The following is a 23,621-nucleotide window of genomic DNA, read 5'->3' as shown; positions in this document are numbered from 1 at the left end:
ATAATCCTTTTGAATCTTTCAACAGTAGTTTGGTTAGGCATACATGTTCTCATAGTGCACGCTATCCTGATTGAAATGCAAAGAGAATTGTTTTACAGATAGTACATATCACTATGTAGATGTTATGTGTCCCTGCAGTAACATTTTTTGTTTTATAGAATGCTTGGTTAGGATCAGCAGTCTCAGTTAAAAAATGAACTAATAAAGAATACTGTCAACTATAAAATAAAATAAAATTTAAAAAAATTAGAACAGAAACAAGTAAAAGAGAAAACAAGTACAATAGGAAAAAACAATAAAAAAAGAACACTGTTTCTTAACATTTTTTGTCATTGAGCAGAATTATTTTATAGTGTCTATTTGTATGAAAGTTGTCCATTTCTAAAAAACACATGTATAAGGTCATTAATTTAAAATACTTTGTAATATGTTCATGGTGGTATGATCATGGTGATACGCTGCTAGTTGAGAGTTGAACAAGGTGGAGTTTAAATCTTTTATGCTGACATATGTTAGTCTTAGGTGGTTTAAGCAGCTTTGTGCCTATAAAATTATTTGCCTCAGAATTAGTAGAACAGGCATTTGGGTGATGATCCAGTGGGATGCCATCATACTTGCTTCTCAGAGTAGGGTTCATGGACCAGCAACATCAGCATTACTGGGAGGTGGTTAGATATACAGTCTTGACCATTCCCAGATTCCTCCATCAGAATCTGCATTTACACTTATACACTTATACATTTGCAATTATTCTTTTTTTAGAAAACGTATTTTCCAGATGGTTTGTATCCATCTGGGCACATTAAAGTTTGAAAAGTCCTCCTGTAGACGACATAAGACTTGGCATCTGGACAAGAAACCAACATTTCTGTATCTGAGGTTGCAGGGATATAAAGATTTAGCAGTTATTTCTTAGAATAAAGAAACATAAGTTAGAAGTACATTTCTCTTTAGGATTACTCATTTACTTTGATACTTTCATCTTATTCACCAAAAAAGAAAAACTTGATTTCATCCGTACCAAGTGAGCAAACCTGGCTATTGTTAAGTCTTCCCCTAAGAAGTGGCATCCTCTGAATTTGAATGAAATTGAGTTTTGAGAAAAGGAGATGGAAGACTGTGGCCCAGGCATAGCATATACTATCACTCACTAGGCTCGTTTTGTGACGTCAGGAATGCAGACATACTTTATTCCATCCTAATTAATGAATAAGTATGTCCTGAATGTCTGCCGTGTGCAAAGTGAAACAGAGTGGATCAAACCTTTACTCGGAGAGTTTACAGTCAGGACAGGGAACTGTCCTTGAAAGTCAGGCAACCTGTCACCATGGTATGTTGGGATATGGCCTTGTGGACCCATTAGTAAGGCTTCTCCTAAGGGAGAAGGGAGAGTAGGAATACAGCACTCATTTTCGTCAGTTATGCCTTTTCCATCAAGGTATGTACTGTTATATCAGTATATTTAAGGGGAATTAGAATTCAGAGCAAGAACCAAAGAAATGCAAATGCCTAGATGTACCTTCTCCTAACAGACTTAATGTAATATTTGTTGTGGCATACTCTGTCTCTAAATTTTTCAGTTTGCTTTAAGGAAAAGTCTTTTGCTTGCATTCTGCTTCAGTTATTTTAAAACTCCCTTCAATTTTGCTCAACTTCTGAGGTGGCTGTAGGAGCTCATTGACTTTTCTGGGGATTTTATTTTAAAACTTCTTAGCGAGGGATCCCTCCGTACAAATGAAGTCTTGCTCAGGAGTGTGAGCATAAGCCACACGGGAGGAGGGGCTGTTCTTGTTGAGCCTGCCTATGTCTAGCTCTTTCATGTATCCTTGAGGGTGGGGATGAGGATAGGGGTCTTGAGTTCTAGGGCACAATTGGAAACTAGTGTCCTAGTATTAAGAACACCACCAGGACTGCTATTATTTTAGAAAAAAGATATTTTTTTTCACAACACCTTTTACCTGCTTCCCTTCTTTCTGATTTTTATCCTGTAATACAAAGTTTTTCTATCTTGCACAGGTGACCCAGAAATCTTCAAGATAGGAAGTCAGCTGTTTGTAGTCACTACATGTGAAATGTGTTAAGCATGTGGGACCTGGGACAAGACACAGAAACACAAAGATGCTTCTCAACAACATACACTTTTCTGACATGCAATTGGCAAGCATATTGCTAGAGCAGAGATGGGGGCTTGCCATAAAGTTTCTCAAAGGGAAGGAACTATAAAGGAAAATTATAGCATAGTATAGTATACTTTGAAATTATAAATACCGTTCTTTACATTTTTTGTGCTAACTCTATTACTTACTTTTAGAAATTTGTATATAACTTCAAAACACTAATAATGGCATTTCACTTATGCCACAGATCTTTTCCTCTGCAAAATCTCAATTATGAACTTAACTCTTGAGACTAGGAAGACACTGTGTTATATTATAAATCATATTAAAAACTTTTCCCGCCCTTAGAAAGGCATATTAGGCTTCTTATGAGAAGAAAAGCTTTTGTTCAGGATTTTTCAGTGGATAATACATTTTGTCTTGAACAGGATTTAAATGGCAACTTGATAATAGAACACTTTAGGAGATTGGTGAATGTTTCACTTAAGGATTAGCTCAGATTTTATGTCATGATTTTACTAGAAATTATTATGTAGTCATATCACATTGTGACACACCATGCTTAGTGAATGCTCATTTTTTCTGCAGGAGAACGACTCAGGCACTTTGGACACAGTGGGCGCTGTGGTTGTGGACCACGAAGGGAACGTTGCTGCTGCTGTCTCCAGTGGAGGCTTGGCCTTGAAACATCCAGGGAGAGTTGGGCAGGTGAGTCGTTGGGTCTTTAAACTAGCTTTACAAGTTAAAACATGGCATTTTCTAGCTCACAAATCTTAAACTATAGAGACCTTTTTTCTTTAGAAAAAAATATTGTTCTTTAACATTTTTGTAGTATAAATCATCAATCAAAAACTTTTTACGATTCTTTCTAAAAAAAAATTCTCATAGTACTAGGGCTCTTTCTGATCTTTACCATTGGTAATCCTGTGTTTTACTACTTTGGACAGGCTGGGCATATAGTAGACGTTTAATAAATGCGCGTTGATTTCCCTTTTCTTTCTTTGTGTCATTCTTTTTAGGAGCAAGCTCTACCTGACTATTATTACTGCTTGCTTTTTAGGTGGGAAAATGATTTTAGAGTTACATTTTGTGTTTCTTCCATTCAAGGAATATTTGACCCTCTAAATTGCTCCTCTGATTAAACATTTCAGCTATTTTATAGACTAACCAGTATTTCAGGTTACCACATATGATACCATTCAAGAAATCTGTTTATAAGGAGGGTCTAATGTATGTGCAACTGGCTTATTTCCAGTTCACTTGCACATCTTCGCCCTTCCCCCTCCCCTTGTCTCCTATCATCAACCTCTAGGGCTATACTGAGAATGAGATTTAACAGTCTGTTTGATCTAGGAAGCTTTCTGAGTATAAACCAATTTGGCACATTGCTTATAGGCTTAATAAATATTTGTTAACTGAACAAATGAATTGGACACCATCATGGAATCTCTTAAAGTAGTTGCAAGGTGTGGTTAAGCTCAGTATTTGGATCTTGTGTTACATGTAGAGCACTACTTGGCTGCTCTTTCACTTTGTTTCTCATGTTTAAAGAAGAGTCAATGCCACAGTTGCTTTGGACATGGTGGTTAGTGAATGCATGAAGCAGAGTGATCTGATTCATGGAGGACATCTTTGCAAAGCCTCAAGTGTTGTTCCCTAATCTGCGCTTTATTGTGGATAAACTACTTGTGGTCCTATGGGGGAATAGGGAAGGGAAGAACAATTAATTTTGTGCAATTCTTTGTCTACTGTAGAAGGGGATTTATGGGGAATGATTACTCAACATGTGTACAATGCTTTGAACTCATTATAAAAAGCCTTTGTCTGCTCATGGTATTTTTCCACATTATATCGTCCTGTGTATTTGTCGAGTTTGGAATAAGAAAACCAAAGTTGGCATATCAGTTTTGGATGCCTTGGTGGAGAAGGAGAGAAAAAAGCCAGCAGAGCCCCCTTCATAGCTTTGTAGTTCCCATGACTTTCTCACTGCTTTTTTTGTTTGTTTTGGTTAGCAAAATAGCAACAACTGAACCAAGGATAGTTCTGGACTGTGTTAGTAGGATATTACATCCAATAGTCTTAAAGCCATTCTGCCACTGCAAACAGGACTCTCCTGGATAAAGAAATACTTCTGTAAAACTTAATGTTTATTTGCTGCACTTGGCGAGTTTATGAATGCACAGTTTGTGAGAGATGAAAACTCAGGAAAGGGTGTGGAGGAGAGGAGTCAAGGTACTTATAGCAAAATACAGTTGCTAAATTGGATTATATTGCTTGGAAAAGGAGATGCAATTTGCCTCGCCTGGAAATATGTAAGCATCAGATGAGAGGTAAAGAACTGTTCTTCTTGATAATCAGGACAGAGTATGACAAAATACATAAGCAAATTATTATTTAAATGTGCTAAAATTAGATACTTTTAAATACATTTAAATGTACAAATGATTTAAAAATTTTAGCATATTACCCTTCTTTAGATATAAAATAACAGTTCATACAGTAAAATGGCAATTTGAATGAGAACTTATTTGCTTCTTCAGTTTACTGTAATAATTAGATTTAGAACTGGGACATGAGCACAGAATTTATTATATTCTTCGCCTCCCTTATACCTCCCTCCTACTCAAATACAAATAGACAGTTGAGTTAAGTGGAGTGGGTCAGAGTATGAACCTTTAATCTAATTCCACCTTTCCATTTACCAGTCTCCTTACTGTGGACAATATTCTTAAGCTCTACTTTCCACAACTATAAATGGGGACAAATAGCTACCTTACAAAGTTCTAGAAAATTAAATGACATAATGCATTAAATTACTTATCATAGTCCCTCATGATAACAGCTATAGCCATTGTTTATGCTATGTGTGACAGGCATGTTAATTCACATGATACTACAGCACTAGGAGGAGGGTGTTTTTATTATCCTCATTTTATAAAAGAGGAAACTAAAACTTAGAGAAGATTAAATAATAATAATAGTAATACAATTTATATGATCTTTTACTGCATGATAATAGCTTTAATAAAATTTTACTACTAAAAGAAGGAAACTTTTAAAATTGTTTAAGTCTGCTTAAGGTTGCTATGTTTTATCCAAAGAAGTGGATAAGAGAGACAATCTCTGATTCTTTAACTTACCTGTTTGTATCTCAGCCCAACGAATTTCAGAAGGTTACAAAATAAGACAACTTTAGGTCATAAAATTGAAAGTAACCCAAAGGGAATTTGCTTAGAAGAAAAAAGAGTAAGAATAAATGTTCTGGGTTTCTACGAGGTATCCTTGTGCCTTATTTAGTGTGTGTGTGTGTGTGTGTGTGTGTGTGTGTGTGTGTGTAGGGGGAATGGAAGGACAGTGGACTCATGTCCAGGATTTTCAATGAAGGAAGAATGGGCCCTTCTCCTGAGGTCATGTGTTCTCTGAGGCTTTGGCTGACCCAGCATCTGTCCCAGGCAGTGCCAGTTGAATGGCTGATCTCACAAGTCTGCCAGTTTTCTTACGAAATCCATGTGCCGAATCCCTTCTGTAGGCTTTCAGTTGCCACTCTGACCAGCCGTCTTAGGTATTTAGGAAGCATGGTGTTTTGAACGTTAGTAATGTCTTCCTACTGTCTGCTCTATTGGAAGTGTTGTGTTCGGTTCTCAGTTTAACTCTTTTTTTCTTCTTATTATTAAAACAGCTTTATTGAGATATAACTCACATACCATACAATTCACCCATTTAAAGTGTATAACTCAATGGTTTTTAGTATGTTGACAAGATGTGTGCCACCATCAGCACATTCAGTTTTTTATCCAAATCATCTTTTATGTTTCTACATTAAAGATTGCTTTAATGCAATTCCTATAGAGGATGCTTTTCTGATTTAGTATGAATTTTCTTTTTAACTTTCAGATTTTTTTTCTTTATTGATTAAGGTATTTACATATGTGTCCTTATGCCCCCATTGCCTCCCTCCCCCACCCCTGTTCGTGCCCTCACCCCCTTAGTGTCTGTGTCCATTGGTTATGTTTATATGCAGGCATACAAGTCCTTTGGTTGATCTCTCCCTCTTCCCCCTCCCCTCCCCTGCCTTCCCTCTGAGGTTTGAGGGTCTCAATCAGTTTTACTTTTAAGAGGGCTATATTCATGACAACTGGGGATGGCAACTGTGGGTCACAACTTCATCTCCAAGTTTCCTTGGTTTTGTATTATTTCTCAAAGAGGGTGACTAGGAGAGTGGAGTGTGTGTGTACATTTTAAAGTGTTGAGGAACAGTTCACAAATCTAGTATTCTTTGAGTGAGAAAAGAATAATCAGGGCCCTAGGATAGCTGTTTTTAAAATCAAAAAACAGCTTTAGGAGGAGGTTAATGCATTTCCAAAGAATAGAACTAGTACTAGTGGGTGGAAGTTATGATAGAGCAGATATTCCTATGCAATTGAAGGAAGAACTTTTCGTCAATGGGAAGTGTCCAAAAGGAGGATATGTTCCCTTATGAGATAGTGAGCTTCTCAGATTCAGAAGTGTCTGGGATATTTCATGGAGATTCCTGCTCTTGGTAGAATATTAAAGCAAATGAGCTCTGAAGTCCTTGTGAGAAAGAATAGAATCTTATAGAAAGCTAAAGTTTGGTCACCATTGCCAGTCTTCTTCCTCCATTCCTCAGAAGTGAGCTCCTAGAAAAAAAAAGTACTATTTTATGGGAATATCTTTTTCCTCCATCAATCAATCTGGATGCTGAATGTATTGTCGCGGCTTACCTCTTTCTTCTTTTTTAGGAACTAATTTAATTTTTTTTGAAACTTTGCATTGAATTCCACATATTGCTATGCCAGTTTAGCCATTTCCTTACTGATTGACATTTAGGTTGTTTTCAGTTTTTCATTCTCACCGAACATGTGCTATTGCACATTGTTGTATTTCTCTAGATAGCTATTTAAGGTTTTTTATAAATCTGTTTCTAACTAAGGAGTGGAAAATTATCAGATGTGATTTCCTTTCTAAAGGTAGAGCAGTGGTTGTGGATATTGAAGAGATGTATCTAGACATTTTGGGTAGCATTAATTGGAAACAAAATAGGAATGATTGACCCATTCTTTTATAAAATCATTGTTACTTACTTTGTTCCTAATGGTTTGAGACATATAACTATGCTCCAACACTTCACAAAGTTATTACCTTAAACAGGCCCCTTTTTCTCTTTTGTTTACACCTGACAGAATCTAGCACGGTGGTGAACATATCCTGGGCCCTTTGGTACATAATTGTTTGCAGTTCCTATTGTGCCACCCAAGGGAGGCATGGAAAAGGTCCTCCTCAGCGGAGTTTCCTAGAGCATGGCAGAAGAACCACTGGCATCCCAGCCTTCCAGGGCCTTGGTGAATGTAGCCAATTCCTGGCCTCGTCCCCAGACCACTGACCGAGAGTATCTGGGAACCAAGGCTGCTGTCACCATGCTCCCCCCAAAATTTGATACACACCTAGTCTGAGAACCACTGTTGTAAGGCAACCATAATGATTTCAAGGGGCCAGAAGAGCAACTAGCTGACAAATTACAATGGGGGAAGATTTTTCAGGCGAAGAAAAATTACTGTTGATAAAACTAAGAAACTTTCTTTTGCTATTTTCTGAAAATTTTTAGATTACTGCAATGGCTGAAAATATAGTTTTAATAGTGTTAGAATGTTATTTGGATAGGTTTTATATAACCTCTGTTATTATTGCCCGGTTGTTATACATCATTACTAAATTTATTAGATGGGTATGATTTTGTCTTCTGTTGAAAGCCAGTAATTACTTATAATATTTCTGTAATATTGTATTTATCTATTTTCTTTTTCCCCAGGCTGCTCTTTATGGATGTGGCTGCTGGGCTGAAAACACTGGAGCTCATAATCCCTACTCCACAGCTGTGAGTACCTCAGGTATTTGCTGCTTTCATGGCCATTTTTCATAACTTCAACCTTGTAGGTCATTTAATGATTAAAAACTATTTCTATGTAAGCATGTGCTAAGACACTGCACAGACAAGAGCACTGATACATAAAACATCTTTGATATTTGAAAGCTTTTAAGGACCATTTCACAATATAAATATCACAGTGTAAATGATTTCCTAACATTTCAACACAATTCTGGAGTTAACTATAACTTAATAATATCTTTATGTGTTTTTTTCTCTCGAATGATTCATGTTAGTGCCAAATTTAGATCACATATATAAGAGTAGCAAGGCATTTCAAAACTAAGATATTCTCTTAAGTAAAATATTGACATAGGTGTATTTCAAAATGTATAATTTATGACATGCAATCCTCTGCACTTTTAATAAAATGTACATCTTCTTTTTGTACCTGTATTTGAAAAGTCATTATCATTTAGAAATGAGTGTGTGTGTATGTGTGTGTTTGGGGTGGGGGGGGGGTTAATTTTAATAGCAGAATGGTTGGTGTCTTGATCCAAGTTTTTATGTGCTTGTGCCAGATGTACCGAAGCCTTTTCTTTTAATGTGGTGATATGCATGGTTGACGAAATAATATTGGTTTATATTGACAAAATCATATTGGTTTGCTTTTACCTATCAAGCTACAGCCCTAGGCCTTTCCTCCCATGACCTCAGGTTTTATTAGTAAGGAAGATTGATATGCCTGCCTCTCCTTCCATTCCCTCTTCAATCCAGTGGCCTTCTTCTCTTGATAACTCTTGACTCTTTCTGTGATCTCTGATGTAGGTGGCTGTTTTCTGTCTGTATCATAGATTCTGGAATTTTTTTGGTTTGTTCTGCTTCTCTGACCTGCTCTATCTTTGCCTTCTTCACAGATTCTTCCCATTGCTGACAACTGCAGATTTGGGCCCCTGCTGTCTTTCCTTCATCTCACTGTGTGCATTCTCTTGGTGGTTTGGTGTTATTGCTGTGTTTCATTTTAGCAGTTATCTCTAAGGGTATTGGCTTCTACTCAGGACTTTTTCCTTGAGGCCCATGCGAGTCATTACCTACTTCCTGTTGGACATGTCCCTGTGGATGTCATGTATACATATCAAATTCAGCAGACTCAACAAAACATCTTGTTTCGTATTCCCACTCTTTGGCCATCTTTCTCCTGTATTCCCCATCTCTTTTATTGCCATCACTGTTTTGTTCTTTGCTCAGACTTGAAATCTGGGTACCATTCTCATATACTTTTTTTTTTTTCCTGCTTATCTGACCCTGTCATTTCAGGTCTACATTATCCTGCTTGCCTATTGTAGCAAGCAGTCTCCTGACCTAGATTCATTCCTTTTTTTTTTTTTTAATATATTTTTCTTGAATTCAGAGAGAAGGGAGATGGATAAAGAGATAGAAACATCAATGATGAGAGAGAATCATTGATTGGCTGCCTCTTGCACGCCCCCTACTGGGGATCGAGCCTGCAACCTGGCATGTGCCCCTGCCTGGAATTGAACCTGGGACCCTGGTTCAGTCTGAAAGCCGGCACTCTGTTCACTGAGCCAAACCAGCTAGGGCTAGATTTATTCCTTGTATCAGTGGAAAAATTAGACTGTCAGCCACTGGTCTATCAGGTGAAGTCCAAATGCAAATTAATGTTGAGTCTAAACCACAGTAATATAATTGGCAAAAAGTTGTTTTCAGTCTTTTAATTTTGAAGAGGTGAGTATAATATAATGAGTTAATTTTTAATTTAATATGGTAGCACATGGAAACCTATACACATAATATTTAAGAGTTAGCTTGTGCTCATAATTAAGTATGGCCCTATGTCTATGGAAAATTGTAGTATTTGAATAAACTAAAGTCTAAAATAGATAATTCATTATTTCCTCTTTATTTTCTTAAAGAAGTGTCAGTTTGTATTATCTGTCAATTTTATTGTTGGTCAATGTGTTGTTTAGTAAGTCGGTTTGTTCTTTAAATGTTACTCTCATGTCTAGACGTTAGGAAACCTAGATTCTACATTTAAGCTGAAATTCTGAGAGCTTGTGTGTGTCATGTTAGAAAATAAATTCAATTTCCTTGGGATATTGCACTCCCTTCCTTCCTTTTTTAAATTGATGATATGGAAGTTAGGATAACAACACATTTACTGGATTTGATTCTGTTAAGTAGGTGGATAAAGCTAAAATTGTAAAATTAAGGTATTTTCCTCTTTCTCATGGCTATTTTCTTCTTTGCACAACTCGGATTAATTGAAGATAGTTTCATATGACTAAAGATTAGTTTAGGTTTCCAGTTCATGACATCCATTGTAGCTTTTTAACTTGGATGCCCAGCTGATCGTGTTACATCCATCCCAAGTTAAGACTAACCATCATCATCCCATAGAACCTGAAGATATTAGAGCAGGTCTGCTGTTCCTTCCATCTGTGGGACTTTGTGTGATTTCTTTACCCTTATTTTTCCTGGGGCTGTTTCTATGAGGTTGACAATGGAAACACATGGAAGAGTTGGGTGTTCAGGTCATAAGAAAGGTGGAGCACAGAATTTTGCAATTGTTTGGCCAAAATAAAAAAGACTTGTGCCTTAGGCTGTTGCAGAAAATCCAAAGACCTGGCCTACATTTTAGGTTTATAGTTTTGGAAGGTGATACTTGAAAGGCAGAGGGAAGACAGTTAGTTATGGTCAGAGAAGGGCTCTCCCAAAGTCAGACAGGACATGGTCATTAGCCTGAGGGATAAACTCCAGCATCTTGCTCTCATCACTGGGTGGGGAGCAATGAGTAGGGGGTGGGGAAGTGGTTAGGGAGACAGGCGCTGACCTTGCAAACTCTGACTAATGTTCTGGCCTCACAGAAATTTGCCTAGCTAGGGAGGAGCAGAGTAGATACTTGGGTCCTTGTTCAGACACTTTTACTCATTGGCTGTGACCAGGGCAAGGGGTTATTTGTAAAACAGGAGTAATATCTACCTTAATATTTATGAGGATTTAATGAGTTGACATATGAAAGTTACCTAGCACACTTCTTGGTCCTGAGTAGTGGCTCAATATTTAACTGTATTTTGTTGAATATAAGTCACCATCTTTTATAATATGCACCACTATTTAAAAAAATACTAGTTAATTCCTTATTTTTATTGTGGTAAGTTTTTACCATTTTAACCATTTAAAAAATCTAAGTATAGTTGGCATACAATTTTATATTAGTTTCAGGTGTACAACATAGTGATTTGACATTTATATACCCTACTAAGTGATCACCACGATAAGTCTAGTAATCATCTGTCATCGTACAAAGTTGTTACAATGTTCCTGACTACATTCCTTATGCTGTACAGTATATCTCCATTTCTTATTTACTTTATAACTGGAACTTTGTACCTCTTAATCTCCTTCACATTTTCACCCATCCCCCTAACCTTCTTCCCTCTGGCAACCATCAGTTTGTTCTCTGTGTTTGTGAGTCTATTTCTGTTTTGTTTTGTCTGTTCCTTGATTTGTTTTTTAGATTTCACATATAAGTGAAATCATACATAACTGTGTTTTTCTATTTGACTTATTTCACATAGCATAATACCCTCTAGGTCCACCCATGTTGTCGCAAATGACAAGATTTTATTCTTTTTATGGCTGAGTAATATTCCATTGTGTGTATGTACCATATCTTCCTTATCCATTCATCTATCAATGGACACCTACTTTGTTTCCATAGCTTGGCTATTGTAAATAATGCTGCAATGAACACAGGGGTGCATATCTCTTTTCCTATTAGTGTTTTTATTTTCTTTGTGTAATTGCCCCAAAGTGGAATTACTGGGTTACATGATAATTCTGTTTGCAATTTTTTAATGAATTTCCCTATTATTTTCTATACTGGCTGTGCCAATTCACAATGGCACCAACAGTGCATGAGGGAAGGTTCTCTCTCTCTCTCTCTCTCTCTTTCTTTTTTACATCCCCACTACTACTTGTTATTTGTTGTGTGATTTCTTTTTCATAATTGCCATTTAGACAGGTATGAGGTGATATCTTATGTGGTTTCAATTTGCATTTTCCTGATGATTAGTGATGTTGAATATCTCTTCATGTGTCCGTTGGTCATCTGTATGTATTCTTTGGAGAAATATCTCTTTAGGTCAACGGTTCTCAATCTGTGGGTTGCAACCCCTTTGGGGGTCGAACGACCCTTTCACAGGGGTCACCTAAGACCATCAAAAAACACATATATAATTACATATTTTTTTGTGATTAATCACTATGCTTTAATTATGTTCAATTTGTAACAATGAAATTGGGGGTTGCCACAACATGAGGAACTGTATTAAAGGGTCGCGGCATTAGGAAGGTTGAGAACCACTGCTTTAGGTCCTCATTTTTTAGTTAGGTTATTTTTTTGATGTTGAGTTTTATAAGTTCTTCTTATATCTTGGATATTAACCCCTTATTGGATATATAATTTGCAAATACAGTTGTGCGCTACATAACAACCTTTCAGTCAATGATGGACCACATATACAATAGTGATATATCATATAGCCTAGTTATGTAGTAGGCTATTTCATCTAGGTTTGTGTAAGTACACTTTATGAGGTTTGCACAATGATGAAATCACCTAACATTGCAGTTTTCAGAATGTACCCTTTTCATTAAGTGGCATTTGACTGTGTTATCTCCCATTCACTAGATTGTGTTTTCATTTTGTTGATGTTTTCTTTTGTTGTGCAAAACCTTTTTAGTTTGTTGTAGTCCATTTGTTTATTTTTGCTTTTGTTGTCCTTGCCTGAGGAGACATATACAAAAATATACTGTTAAGAGAAATGTCAGAAAGCTTACTGCCTATGTTTCTTTTATGAGTTTTACTAGAGGCCCAGTGCATGAAATTCGTGCATGGGTAGGGTCCCTAGCTGCCGGCTGCTGGTGGGGGCCTCCCTTCCCCGGCTGCCAGCCAGGGCCTCCCTTTCTCCGGCTGCCGGCCGCGGGCTGGGGTCTTCCTTCATTCCGCACTGCCGCCTGGTGGTCAGCACACATCGTAGCGAACAATTGAACTCCCGGTCAGTCAAACTCCTGAGGGGACACTTTGCATATTAGGCTTTTATGTATATAGATGGTTTCAGGTGTTACATTGAAATCTTTAATCTATTTTTGAGTTTATTTTTGTATATAGTATAAGAAAGTGGTCTAGTTTTATTTTTTGCATGTATCTGTCCAGTTTTTCCAGCATCATATAGTGAAGACACTGGCCCTTCTCTATTGTATGTTCTTGCCTTCTTTGTTGTTGATCAGATGACCAGATAAGCATGGGTTTATTTCTGGGCTCTCTATTCAGTTCCATTGATCCAAATGTCTGTTTTTTAAAGACTATTTTTTTTAAAAATATATTTTTATTGATTTTTTTACAGAGAGGAAGAGATAGAGATAGAGAGTTAGAAACATCGATGAGGGAGAAACATCGATCAGCTGCCACCCGCGCATCCCCCACTGGGGATGCACCCGCAACCCAGGTACATGCCCTTGACCGGAATCGAACCCGGGACCCTTCAGTCCGCAGGCCGACGCTCTATCCACTGAGCCAAACTGGTTTTGGCCCAAATGTCTGTTTTTTGTGCCAGTACCATACTGTTTTAATTACTACTTTGTAGGGTAGTTTGAAATCAGGGGGTGGGATACCACTAACTTTGCTTTTCTTTCTCAAGATTGCTTTGGCTATTTGGGTCTTTTGTGGTTCCATACAAATTTTTAGGATTATTTGTTATAGTTCTTTGAAAAATGCATTAGCATTTTGATAGGGATTGCATTGAATCTGTAAATTGCTTTGGGTAGTATGGACATCTTAATGCTAGCATTTTTTCCCCAATCCATGAGCACAGCATATCCTTTCATTTATCTGTGTTATCTTCAATTTCTTTTATTAATTTCATATTGTTTTCAGAGTACAGGTTTTTCACCTCCTTGATTAAATTTATTTTAGGTATTTTATTCTTTTTGATGCAGTTGTAAATGGGACGATTTTCTTAATTTATTTTTCTGATAGTTTATTATTGTGATAGGAACACAACAGATTTTTGTATATTAATTTTGTATCCTTATAGAATTCATTTGTTCTAATTTTTGTGTGGAATCTTTAGGGTTTTTTATTTATAATATTACTAGAAGCCTGGTGCATGACATTCGTGCACTGGAGAGGGGTCCCTCAGCCTGGCCTGCACCCTCTTGTAGTCTGGGACCCTTCGAGGGATGTCCAACTGCCGCGGAGGTGGAAAAGGCTCCCACCACCGCCACTGTGCTTGCCAACCATGAGCCCGGCTTCTGGCTGAGTGGCACTCCCCCTGTGGGAGTGCACTGACCATCAGTGGGCAGTTCCTGCATTGAGTGTCTGGTGGTCAGTGCATGTCATAGTGACCAGTCGTTCTGCTGTTCAGTCGATTTGCATATTAGCCTTGTATTATATAGGATGCCATCTGCAAATAGTAACAGTTTTACTTTTCCTTTCCAATTTGGATACCTTTTATTTTTTTTTTCTTGTCTGATTGCTGTGGCTAGAGCAATACCATGTTGAACAAAAGCGGTGAGAGTGGGCATTCATGTCTTGTTTCTGATCTTAGAGGAAAAACTTTCAGCTTTTTACCACTGAGTATGATGAGTGGGCTTGTCATATGTAGCCTTTATTGTGTTCAGGTATATTTCCTCTATACCCACTTTGTTAAGAGGTTTTATCATAAATAGATGTTGACTATGGTCAAATGCATTTTCTATTGAGATTATCATATGATTTTTGTCCTTTGTTTTGTTAATGTGGTGTATCATGTTGATTGATTTGTGGGTATTCAATCATCCTTGCATCCCTGGAATATATTCCACTTGATCAGGTTTATGATCCTCTTAATATATTGTTGAATTCTGTTTGCTAATATTTGTTGAGGATATTGCATCTATGTTCATCGGTGATATTTACCTATAATTTTCATTTTTTGTAGTATCTGTCTGGTTTTGGTATTGAAGTAATGCTGGCCTTTTAGAATGAATTTGGAAACATTTCTTACTTTTTAAATTTTTGGAATAGTTTGAGAGGGTAGTTATTAATTCTTTTTTAAATTTTTGGTAGAATTTACCTGTGAAGCCTGGTCCTGGAGTTTTGTTTGTTGAGAGTTTTTGATTACTGATTCAATTTTGTTACTGTTAATTAGTCTTTTCAGATTTCAGTTTGTTCCCCATTTAGTCTTGGAAGATTATATGTTTTTGAGAATTTATCCAGTTCTTCTATGTTATCTAATTTGTTTTGCATAATTGTTTATAATATTCTCAAAATCTTTTGTGTTTCTGTGGTGTTGGTTATAACTTCTCTTTCATGTCTGATTTTATTTATTTGGGCCCTCTCTTTTCTTCTTGATGAGTATGACTACAGTTCTATCAATATTGTTTATCTTTACAAAGAACAAGCCTAATTTCATTGATCTTTCCTATTTTTTAAATTTCTATTTTGTTTATTTCCACTCTGATTGTAATGTTCCTTTTTTCCACTAACTTGGAGCTTTGTTCTTTTTTTTCTAGTTTTTTTAGATATAAGCTTAGAATTTTTGAGATTTTTCTTGTTTCTGGAAGTAGTCATGTATCACTATAAACTTCCCTGTTAGACCTGCTTTTGTTCTTTCCTGTAGATTTTGGAACATTGTTGTTCCATTTACAATTGTCTCAAGGTACTGTTTACATTCTCTTTGATTTATTCATTGACCTATTATTGTTTAGTAGCATGTTGTTTAGCCTTCACATGTTTGTGTTTTTCCAGTTTTCTTTTTGTATTTGATTTCTAATTTCATACTGTTGTGTTTGGAAAAGATATTTGTTGTGATTTCAGTCTTTTTAAATTTATTGAGACTTGCTTTGTGGCCTAACATGTGCACCATCCTGGAGAATGTTTTATGTTCACTTGAACAGAATGTGTATTCTGCTGTTCTTCTATGGACTGTTCTATTAAGACCATCTGACCTAATATGTCATTTAAGGCCACTGTTTGTTTTTTGGTTTTCTGTCTGGATGACCTATTCATTGATGAAAGTGGGATGTTATTGTAATATTGTATTACTTTCAGTTTCTCCCTTGTGTCTGTTAATGTTTATTTTATATATTTAGGTACTCCTAAGTTGGTTGTTTAGATGTTTACAAGCTTTATATCTTCTTCTTGGATTGATTCCTTTATCATTATGAAATGTCCTGTGAATCTGAAATGAGTCTCTAGTAGGCAATATATGGATTTCACCTTTTTATTCATCCAGCCACCATATGCCTTTTGATTGGAGCATTTAGTCCATTTACATTTAAAGTAATTATTTATAGGTATATCCTCATTGACATTTTGTTAATTGTTATCTGGTTGTTTTGTAGTCCTTTTCTTACTCTCTTTCCTTGTGATATCATGACTTTTTTTTTGGTGTTATGTTTGGATTCCTTGCTCTTTACTTTTTGAGCTTTTTGGTGTGAAAATAATTTGTTTTAAGTTTTCTTTAAGTGGTGGCATAAGCTCTTGAAAAAAGGGAGGTCTGTGGATACATTTGTGTCTACTGGATGCCTGGCACAGGGCCTTGCATTTAGTAAGTGCTTAGTAGACAAATTAAATTAAGATGTGCATATGTATGGACAATGATATTGTATTAGAATTATTAAACTTGCTAAGTGACTAGAATTTAATTATTCCAAAAAGGATAATTATGAAAGGATAATTATGTAATGTGATAGTGATGCTAATTATTGCTACAATGCCAGTCATATTATAATATATAAATGTATCAGATTAATATGTTGTACACCTTAAATTTACACAATGTTATATGTCAAATATATTTTAAATAAAAAACGAAATGCAAATGTGATTCCTCCCTCTTCCAGAAGGTTGCTTGCCTTTTCAAAAAGATTATTTACCAAAATGAAATTTATTTCAATAGCATTTTAAAATTTGATTTAATTTGCCAAAACTATATTTAGACAGTTGTTCAGTAACACATCATATACATAATGTAAGATACATCTGTGTTCTCTCACTGGCTATGGAAAGGTAGAATAGATTGAGAATTAGAAGGTCAGAAGGAGGAAAACAGAAGGAGGTTGAATTTATGCTTCAGTTGACCTTAACGTTGGTCTTTTATTACTTGTATTTACAGTCTCTTTTATTTTTAAAGAGAAATGATGAGTCCAGGGGTTAAATGGCAGCTGACTGGAGATCAGGAGAAGTAGGCTTCAGTTCCCCTTCCTGAAAGTGTTCTGTCATGAAGGAGGGACTGCTACTTTGCTTCTGGTCTGAGGCCCAGTGATGTCTGATTTTCTAGGTCTTTTATTTTCCAGGTCTTGGCTCTGGGTAGTCCTAGAAACCTGAGATCTGTGAGGGTGTGGCCATGGCTTACCAGGAGCATGTTTAAAGGTGGGTGAATTAAAAGTGCATAGGATGAGACCAGGCTTTTTGCCTTAATATTTCTGAGGCAGTGATTGGGATGTTTGTCATTCCTTCTTGGTATTTCAACCTAACAGTTAGCCACAGGTTTTCCTCTGCCCTTCTGCGGGAGATTATTTAACAAGGCTTTGCCACAAAAACTTTTTCCCAGAGACCTTTGTCAGGAGGGCGCAAAGCAGCCTTCCCTGTGGGAGTAGAGTCACGTGACAGAAGAGCCAGTGTGAGACCATTGCTGAGACATTTATATGTGCCATGTGGTCATTGCTTTCTGGGGCCCAGAAGGCAATGGGGAGGCAGGCAGGAATCCATGTTTTTGCTTTCTTCTTGGAAGTAACTGTTTCTTCTCTTTAGTACTCTTTTGTGTCACAAGCATTTTTGATGGCTTTGTCTCTTGAGTACTGTCTTGAATAAAGCCCTGTTCTACTCAGACTCAGTGTGTAGGTCACCTAAGCGATTTAGCCTCCCTTCCAACTTTCTTCCCTGTTTTATAGCAATCCTTCAAAGTGAAACTTCAAGTGGTTGTCTACACTTGAGGTTCATTTTTTTTTTCAATTCTCTCCTCTAATTTATTCTTAAAATCTCCCTCAGTCAGGCCTTTTCCTCCATTACTCCACCAGTCTGTTCTTGTCAAGATGAACAATCACCTTTAAAATCCAGTGCTCATTTCGTAGTCAAAAGCAGCATTTGACGCAATTGCTTGAATGACTTGCTCCCCCTAGAAATACGAGCCTTGATAGACTTCCAGGATACCATATTCCCTGGCTTCTTCCTTCTCACTGGCTGCTCCTTCTCAGTCTTTCTTTTCTTTTAATGTTGCTCGTCTCCCTGACCTCTCAATGTTGGCCTAGTTCTTGAACTTTTCTCTTTTTGTGTACCCACATGCTTTGGTATTATCATTCAGTCTAATGGCCAACGACCATATATATTCTGACTTCCACATCTTTTTCTCCTACCTGGGCCTCTCCCCTGATCTCAGTTATTCAACTGCTTGTTCAAAGTATGCATTTGTTTGTGTAACAGACATCACATATTTATCATGTTCAAATATGAGCACTTAATCTTGCCTGCCCTTTCCCCACCTGCTTCTCTTGCAGTCTTTTCCACACAGCAAATGGCAGCTCCAGCCTCCCAGTGGCTCAGGCCAAAATCTTGGAGTCATGCTTGATCTTGACACTCTTTTCTTTTATATCTCACCCACATCCAAAGCAACAACAAACCCAACAAAAACAACAATAGTTTTCTTCTTAGCAACTCCAGTACTACCAACAGATTTAAAGTGCTATCATCTGTAATCAGGATTATTGCAGTAGGCTCTAGCTGGCCTCTTGTTTTTTGCTCTTTTGCCCTTTATTCAATTCTCAACACAGGAATTGGTGTTCAAACCTAAGTCAAATCATGTGTTATACTTCCACTTTACACTGTCCAACTGCTTCCCACCTTACCCAAAGGAAAAGGCAAAGTTCTCATGAAGGGCGTATGAGGCCTTTTATGAAGTGCTCCTCTCCTTCCCCTTGGACTTCAGCACTTGCTTTTCTTCCTTTACTCATTCAATTTTAGTTATATTGGCTGCTTTGATGTACTTCACACATGCCAGGCCTACTCCCACCGTAGAATCTTTGCTTGAGTTGCTTCCTTCCCCTTTCGCTCTCTGCCCGTAGTATTTCAAGCCCCTGCCCTTATCAGCTCTTTATTCAGAAAATTCACTTGCTCACTGACATCTTCTCTGACCGCTTTATTTAAACATGTAAAACTTCTCTCAGACAACATTTCCTCACCCCTTCCATGTTTTATTTTCCCCCATAGTATATCTTATTGTCTAATATTTATTGCTTTTATGTAGTTATTTTTCTTTATTTTCTACCCCACTCTATGAAATTCCATGAGAGTTGGAATTTTTATCAGTTTTCTTCACTGATATGTGGATGATACTCATAAGATAGCAACCCTGATGTTTGTTGAATGAATTGATATGAATGAAATATGAACAAATAAATACATTCAGGTGGTGTCTGACTCAGCTCAGGCTACTATAACAAAATAGTATAGACTGTGTAGCTTAAACAACAGAACTCTCAGCTCTAGAGTCCGGGAAGTCCAAAATTAATGGTGTTCACAGATGTGGTGTCTAGTTAGGGCTCTCTTCTATGGTAGGAACCTATGAAGGGTGTTGCAAAATAAGTATCTGGCAAAACACACACACACACACACACACACACACACACACACACACACACACACACACCTTTTTTGCTGTGTCCTTACTTAGCAGACAGGGAGAGCACTCTGGTCTCTCTTTCTCTTCTTATAAGAACATTAATTCCATCATGTGGTCCCCACTCTCATGACCTCATCTTACCTTCCCCAAAATACTATCACATGGGTTTAGGGCTTTAACATAGGAATGTTTTTGGGGTTGGGTTGGGGGGGCAGACATTCAGTTTATAATAGGTGGAGTGAGCTAGTTCAAGTCCAGGTGAGTCAGGGCTGAGAGGAAGTTAAGGGGAGGGTTGAGAGTGGTGTGTTCTGATGAGAACAGAGGATACCTGGGACTTAATTTGGGTTGTTATGTGGTGGTCTCGATGAAATATTTAACTTCTCTTTTGTAATAAGTGGGGACTCTTTATGCTCATTCTTTGGAAGATAGATGAAGATAGATAAGTCATCCCCGAGGATGCTCTGGAATGATGAGCAATGATTCAGACAATGAGAGGCAAAAACTGGTCAAGGAGGAAAATGCATTGCTGTTAGTGCTATTGGAATCCCGAGTCTTCAGCCCACTCTGGTTCCTTTATCTGCCTCATTAGGCATTGCTGTTTCTCACTAACATGGCTGAAACGGTGGCTTCTCAGAAGCTTTCTGTTCTTATGAAATAAACTTTCATAATCTTGTCACACTCAGTAAGATTCTTAGAGGGCTCAGGGTAAGGAGCAGCCACTTCAGCTGAAATAATTTGGGATATAACATGTAGGGTTGGGAATAAAGAGAAATCTTTTTGTGAATTATCATTTCTAGATATAGAGCATAGATAAAACTGTGACATTTGTAAACATCCTCTTAAAAGCACTTCACTCTTTGAACTGTTTAGTTAGTAAGGGTGGGGATGAAATATTATTTATTTACAGATAACAGAGCATATAAAGTGTCAGCACTTTTCCAAGAACTGAAGTGATTATCTGGGACAGGATTTCTATTTGGAAATTGTAGCTTACTCTAATTAGGTCATTTCATATCTATAACATAATATTAATACATTATTTCCTACTTTTTACATAACTAAAATTATTGGTGGTCCAAAATAAAGTAGAATTCTGAATTATGCTAGGTCAGTTCCTAGAAAATCAATTCAGTGTGACAGCTTTGGTTATCATGTATCTTAGAGATTTTATTTTTTATTAATGTAGGTATAGCCTTGAATGAGGCTCTCTCTGCTGCATCCATGTACCTAGGGGTCATCTGCAGGCACCTCAGTGCACCTGACGGCTTGAGTTGTTGCAGCCATCAGTACATCTCCCTTCCTGCTGCATACCATATCCCCAAAGTCCCACCCAAACTGGTGGCCTTTAAATTTAGCCCCAGTCACCAAGCTCACAGACTCACTGAAATGCCTCCAACACCCCAGAAGAGCTCAGGGTGTCCTGAGGAAAAGTAGGTCTTTCTCTGAAAGCGATTGCAGACCTGGGTTATAGTGCATCAAATGAACCCCAAGATGTTCTTTTGATGTTTATACTTTCTCAGAATTCTTTTTTCTTTTTTTTCTTTCTTTTTTCTTGTTTTGCCAGATACTTATTTTGCATTGCTTTGTTGTTGTTTGGTGAAAGAACAGACTTCTAACTTAAAAACTCAAGGTGAAGAGATGGTAGAAACAGAAGCATAAGATCAAGTGATGGGTTAAAACGCCAATGCTATGATCCTTAATGTAATTCTCCCTTTGATTGTTTTCACTTGAAAGAATGCCTTTCCTCTCTATTGTCGAGCACTACCTGCTGTCAGTTGGAGAGGGAGTTAAGTTGAGCAACTTGTCAAAAACTTTCTAAGCTCCCTTCATATGGTTCACAGAAACAGAGCTGGATTTTCATTTCTTCTCTCATTCAACAGGAGTCCCTTTCATGTTTGAAAATTGAAAACGCGTGTTTTTCTGTGTGGAGCGAGGATGTGTGTGCCCTGTGGCACACCTGTTTCTAATTTCCTGACTTGAAAGCAGAACCCATCAAAAGGAGCAGAAAAACAATTTCTTTCTGACACGCTGCTTCGTGTTCCTTACCGGACTGAAGGCCTTCGTGGCTTTGCCATCTTAGTTCCTTCTTTAGAAGGTTCTTGTTAGAGGCAGAGTTCACTGAATACAAGCATTGCCTTTTATAGCACAGGGCTGTTCCGGGCATTATTTTGTTGTGGTGGTTCTTTTCAGCCCAGGAAATTTACTTGAAATAAGATTAAAAAAAAACACATAGAAAAGTCTTAAAATATTTAAATGTAAGATTTAGCTGGGCAGCCTATGTTGAAAGAGTGTATGGAAGCTGATCAGTGAGCCCATTGGCCAGGACTAGGGTTTAGTTGAGCATATGAATGTTTAAATTCCAGAGCACTGTTTAACATAAATCAAATATTTCCAATGCATTACTTCAGATTTGTGTGTACTTTAAAGTCTTGCCAGCTTAAATGACTGTGAGACACAATATGTTGACTTGGAGATTTGTAAATTGATAATTTGTTGCTACGAAAGTTGTACATGGTATAACTCATCACTTTCCGAAGGTGCACAGTATATATGATGTTGGCAAGCTTTTATGAAAAAAAACCGGTGCCCAGGAAATTCAGGGCTTTAGCTCTCAGTGCCTGAAGTGTGGATCTTCAGTTCCTATCACAATTCCCTGGCCATTTGCTATATAAGGGGCATGTTCTTTATAACCAAACTTTGGTTTTGGCCTCCTACTTTTGAGAGTTATTTGGGATAATAATCTTAGTGGAATATGTTCAGAAACAGTTTCTCAGGCTATTTTTTTTAAACATATACTTTTCTCTCACACTTTAGTATGTCAGAATCACCTGTTAAAATGTAGATCATGAGCCAGTGAATCTGGGAGGAGGCTGGGGTTCTGCATTTTTCAAAGCTCCCAGGAGGTTCCAGTGCTGCTGTTTTATAGATCACACTTTAAGTAGCAGGACATTTCCATGGACAAAGTGGTCTGTCCTCAGCTGTGCCTTGCCTATAACACTCAGTCCATACAATTTACCAGTCTCTTCTGTCATTGTGTTTTGGTGAATCTGAAGCTAAGGAGATCTGGCATATATCCTTGACCCTAGATATCCCTGAGAGCATTAACAGATATGTTAATAAGTGACCACATGGGCCAGCATGGATAGGGACCACTGGATTATTGTGCTAGCAGAAAATATATTTATGTTTCCAGACTCTTCAGGACACACTTAGCTATCATACACATTAGCCAAGGTTCTTGTTGCAAACAGAAGTGGGTAAAACAAACTGTTAACTCCAAAAGGTGCTGATAGAGGGGTTAGAAAGACATTATATTGAATCAAATATTTTATTTTAACCAGCTCCGTCCATGGTGGCTGGTTAATCTGGGCAAAAAGATTTATTGGTGAATTGTGGAGAAAAAGTGGAGGCATGTAAATATAAGATGTAGAATTTCAGTTTGCATTTTTATTAACTTGTTACTGACTACATGTCATGGTTCTCATTAGTGAATCACAGCACAATCTAGCCTACAGTGTAACACGCCATGACCAAAGGATACCTTACATTTTTTTTAGTTTTTTTTCTTTATTGAATAAGATATTACAAATGTGTCCTTTATTTTAGAATGTTTTGTTCATATCATGAAAATTTATTTGTATTTGTCTTTGATGAAAAAAATTTTTAACGCACAGGCGAATAAAAAGAAAGCATGGTTAGCCATTAAAAAAAATCTGAATTAGCCATCAAAGAATTAGAGACTTCATTAAAATTCCACAGTGGTATTTTAGGTCTACACATACCCACATTGGATGGGAGAGCAGGTGCATTCTGGGGTAGGTCATGGGCTTGGGACTCAGACTTGCGTTTGAATCATAATGGAGGGAGCAGGTTGAATGGGTATGTCCACCTGTCCCAGGACTAGGACAGCTTTCTTTATGGAGGGAGACATACAGA

At 37.3% G+C, this 23,621-nt stretch overlaps 1 protein-coding gene across 16 annotated transcripts in view; it reads left to right on the top strand.

Moving 5' to 3' along the window:
• The window catches only part of TASP1 (taspase 1), a 256,206-nt gene that overhangs the window by 118,461 nt on the left and 114,124 nt on the right, over window positions 1-23,621 (top strand). For 6 of the 16 annotated variants that reach the window (XM_036322238.1, XM_036322231.1, XM_036322235.1 and 3 more), the window contains 3 exons: window positions 2,706-2,825; window positions 7,945-8,010; window positions 17,365-17,440. In XM_036322238.1, coding sequence (XP_036178131.1) covers window positions 2,706-2,825; window positions 7,945-8,010; window positions 17,365-17,440 — 262 coding nt within the window. Of the gene's footprint in view, window positions 1-2,705; window positions 2,826-7,944; window positions 8,024-17,364; window positions 17,441-23,621 lie in introns of all 16 variants that reach the window. The other 10 variants (XR_004969959.1, XR_004969958.1, XR_004969960.1 and 7 more) reach the window with 2 other exon arrangements.

This window comes from Myotis myotis, unplaced genomic scaffold, assembly GCF_014108235.1.
Source record: "Myotis myotis isolate mMyoMyo1 unplaced genomic scaffold, mMyoMyo1.p scaffold_m19_p_9, whole genome shotgun sequence".
Taxonomy (NCBI): Eukaryota; Metazoa; Chordata; class Mammalia; order Chiroptera; family Vespertilionidae; genus Myotis; species Myotis myotis.
Note: the sequence above shows the minus strand (reverse complement) of the source record. Positions and strands in the feature narration are given on the sequence as shown.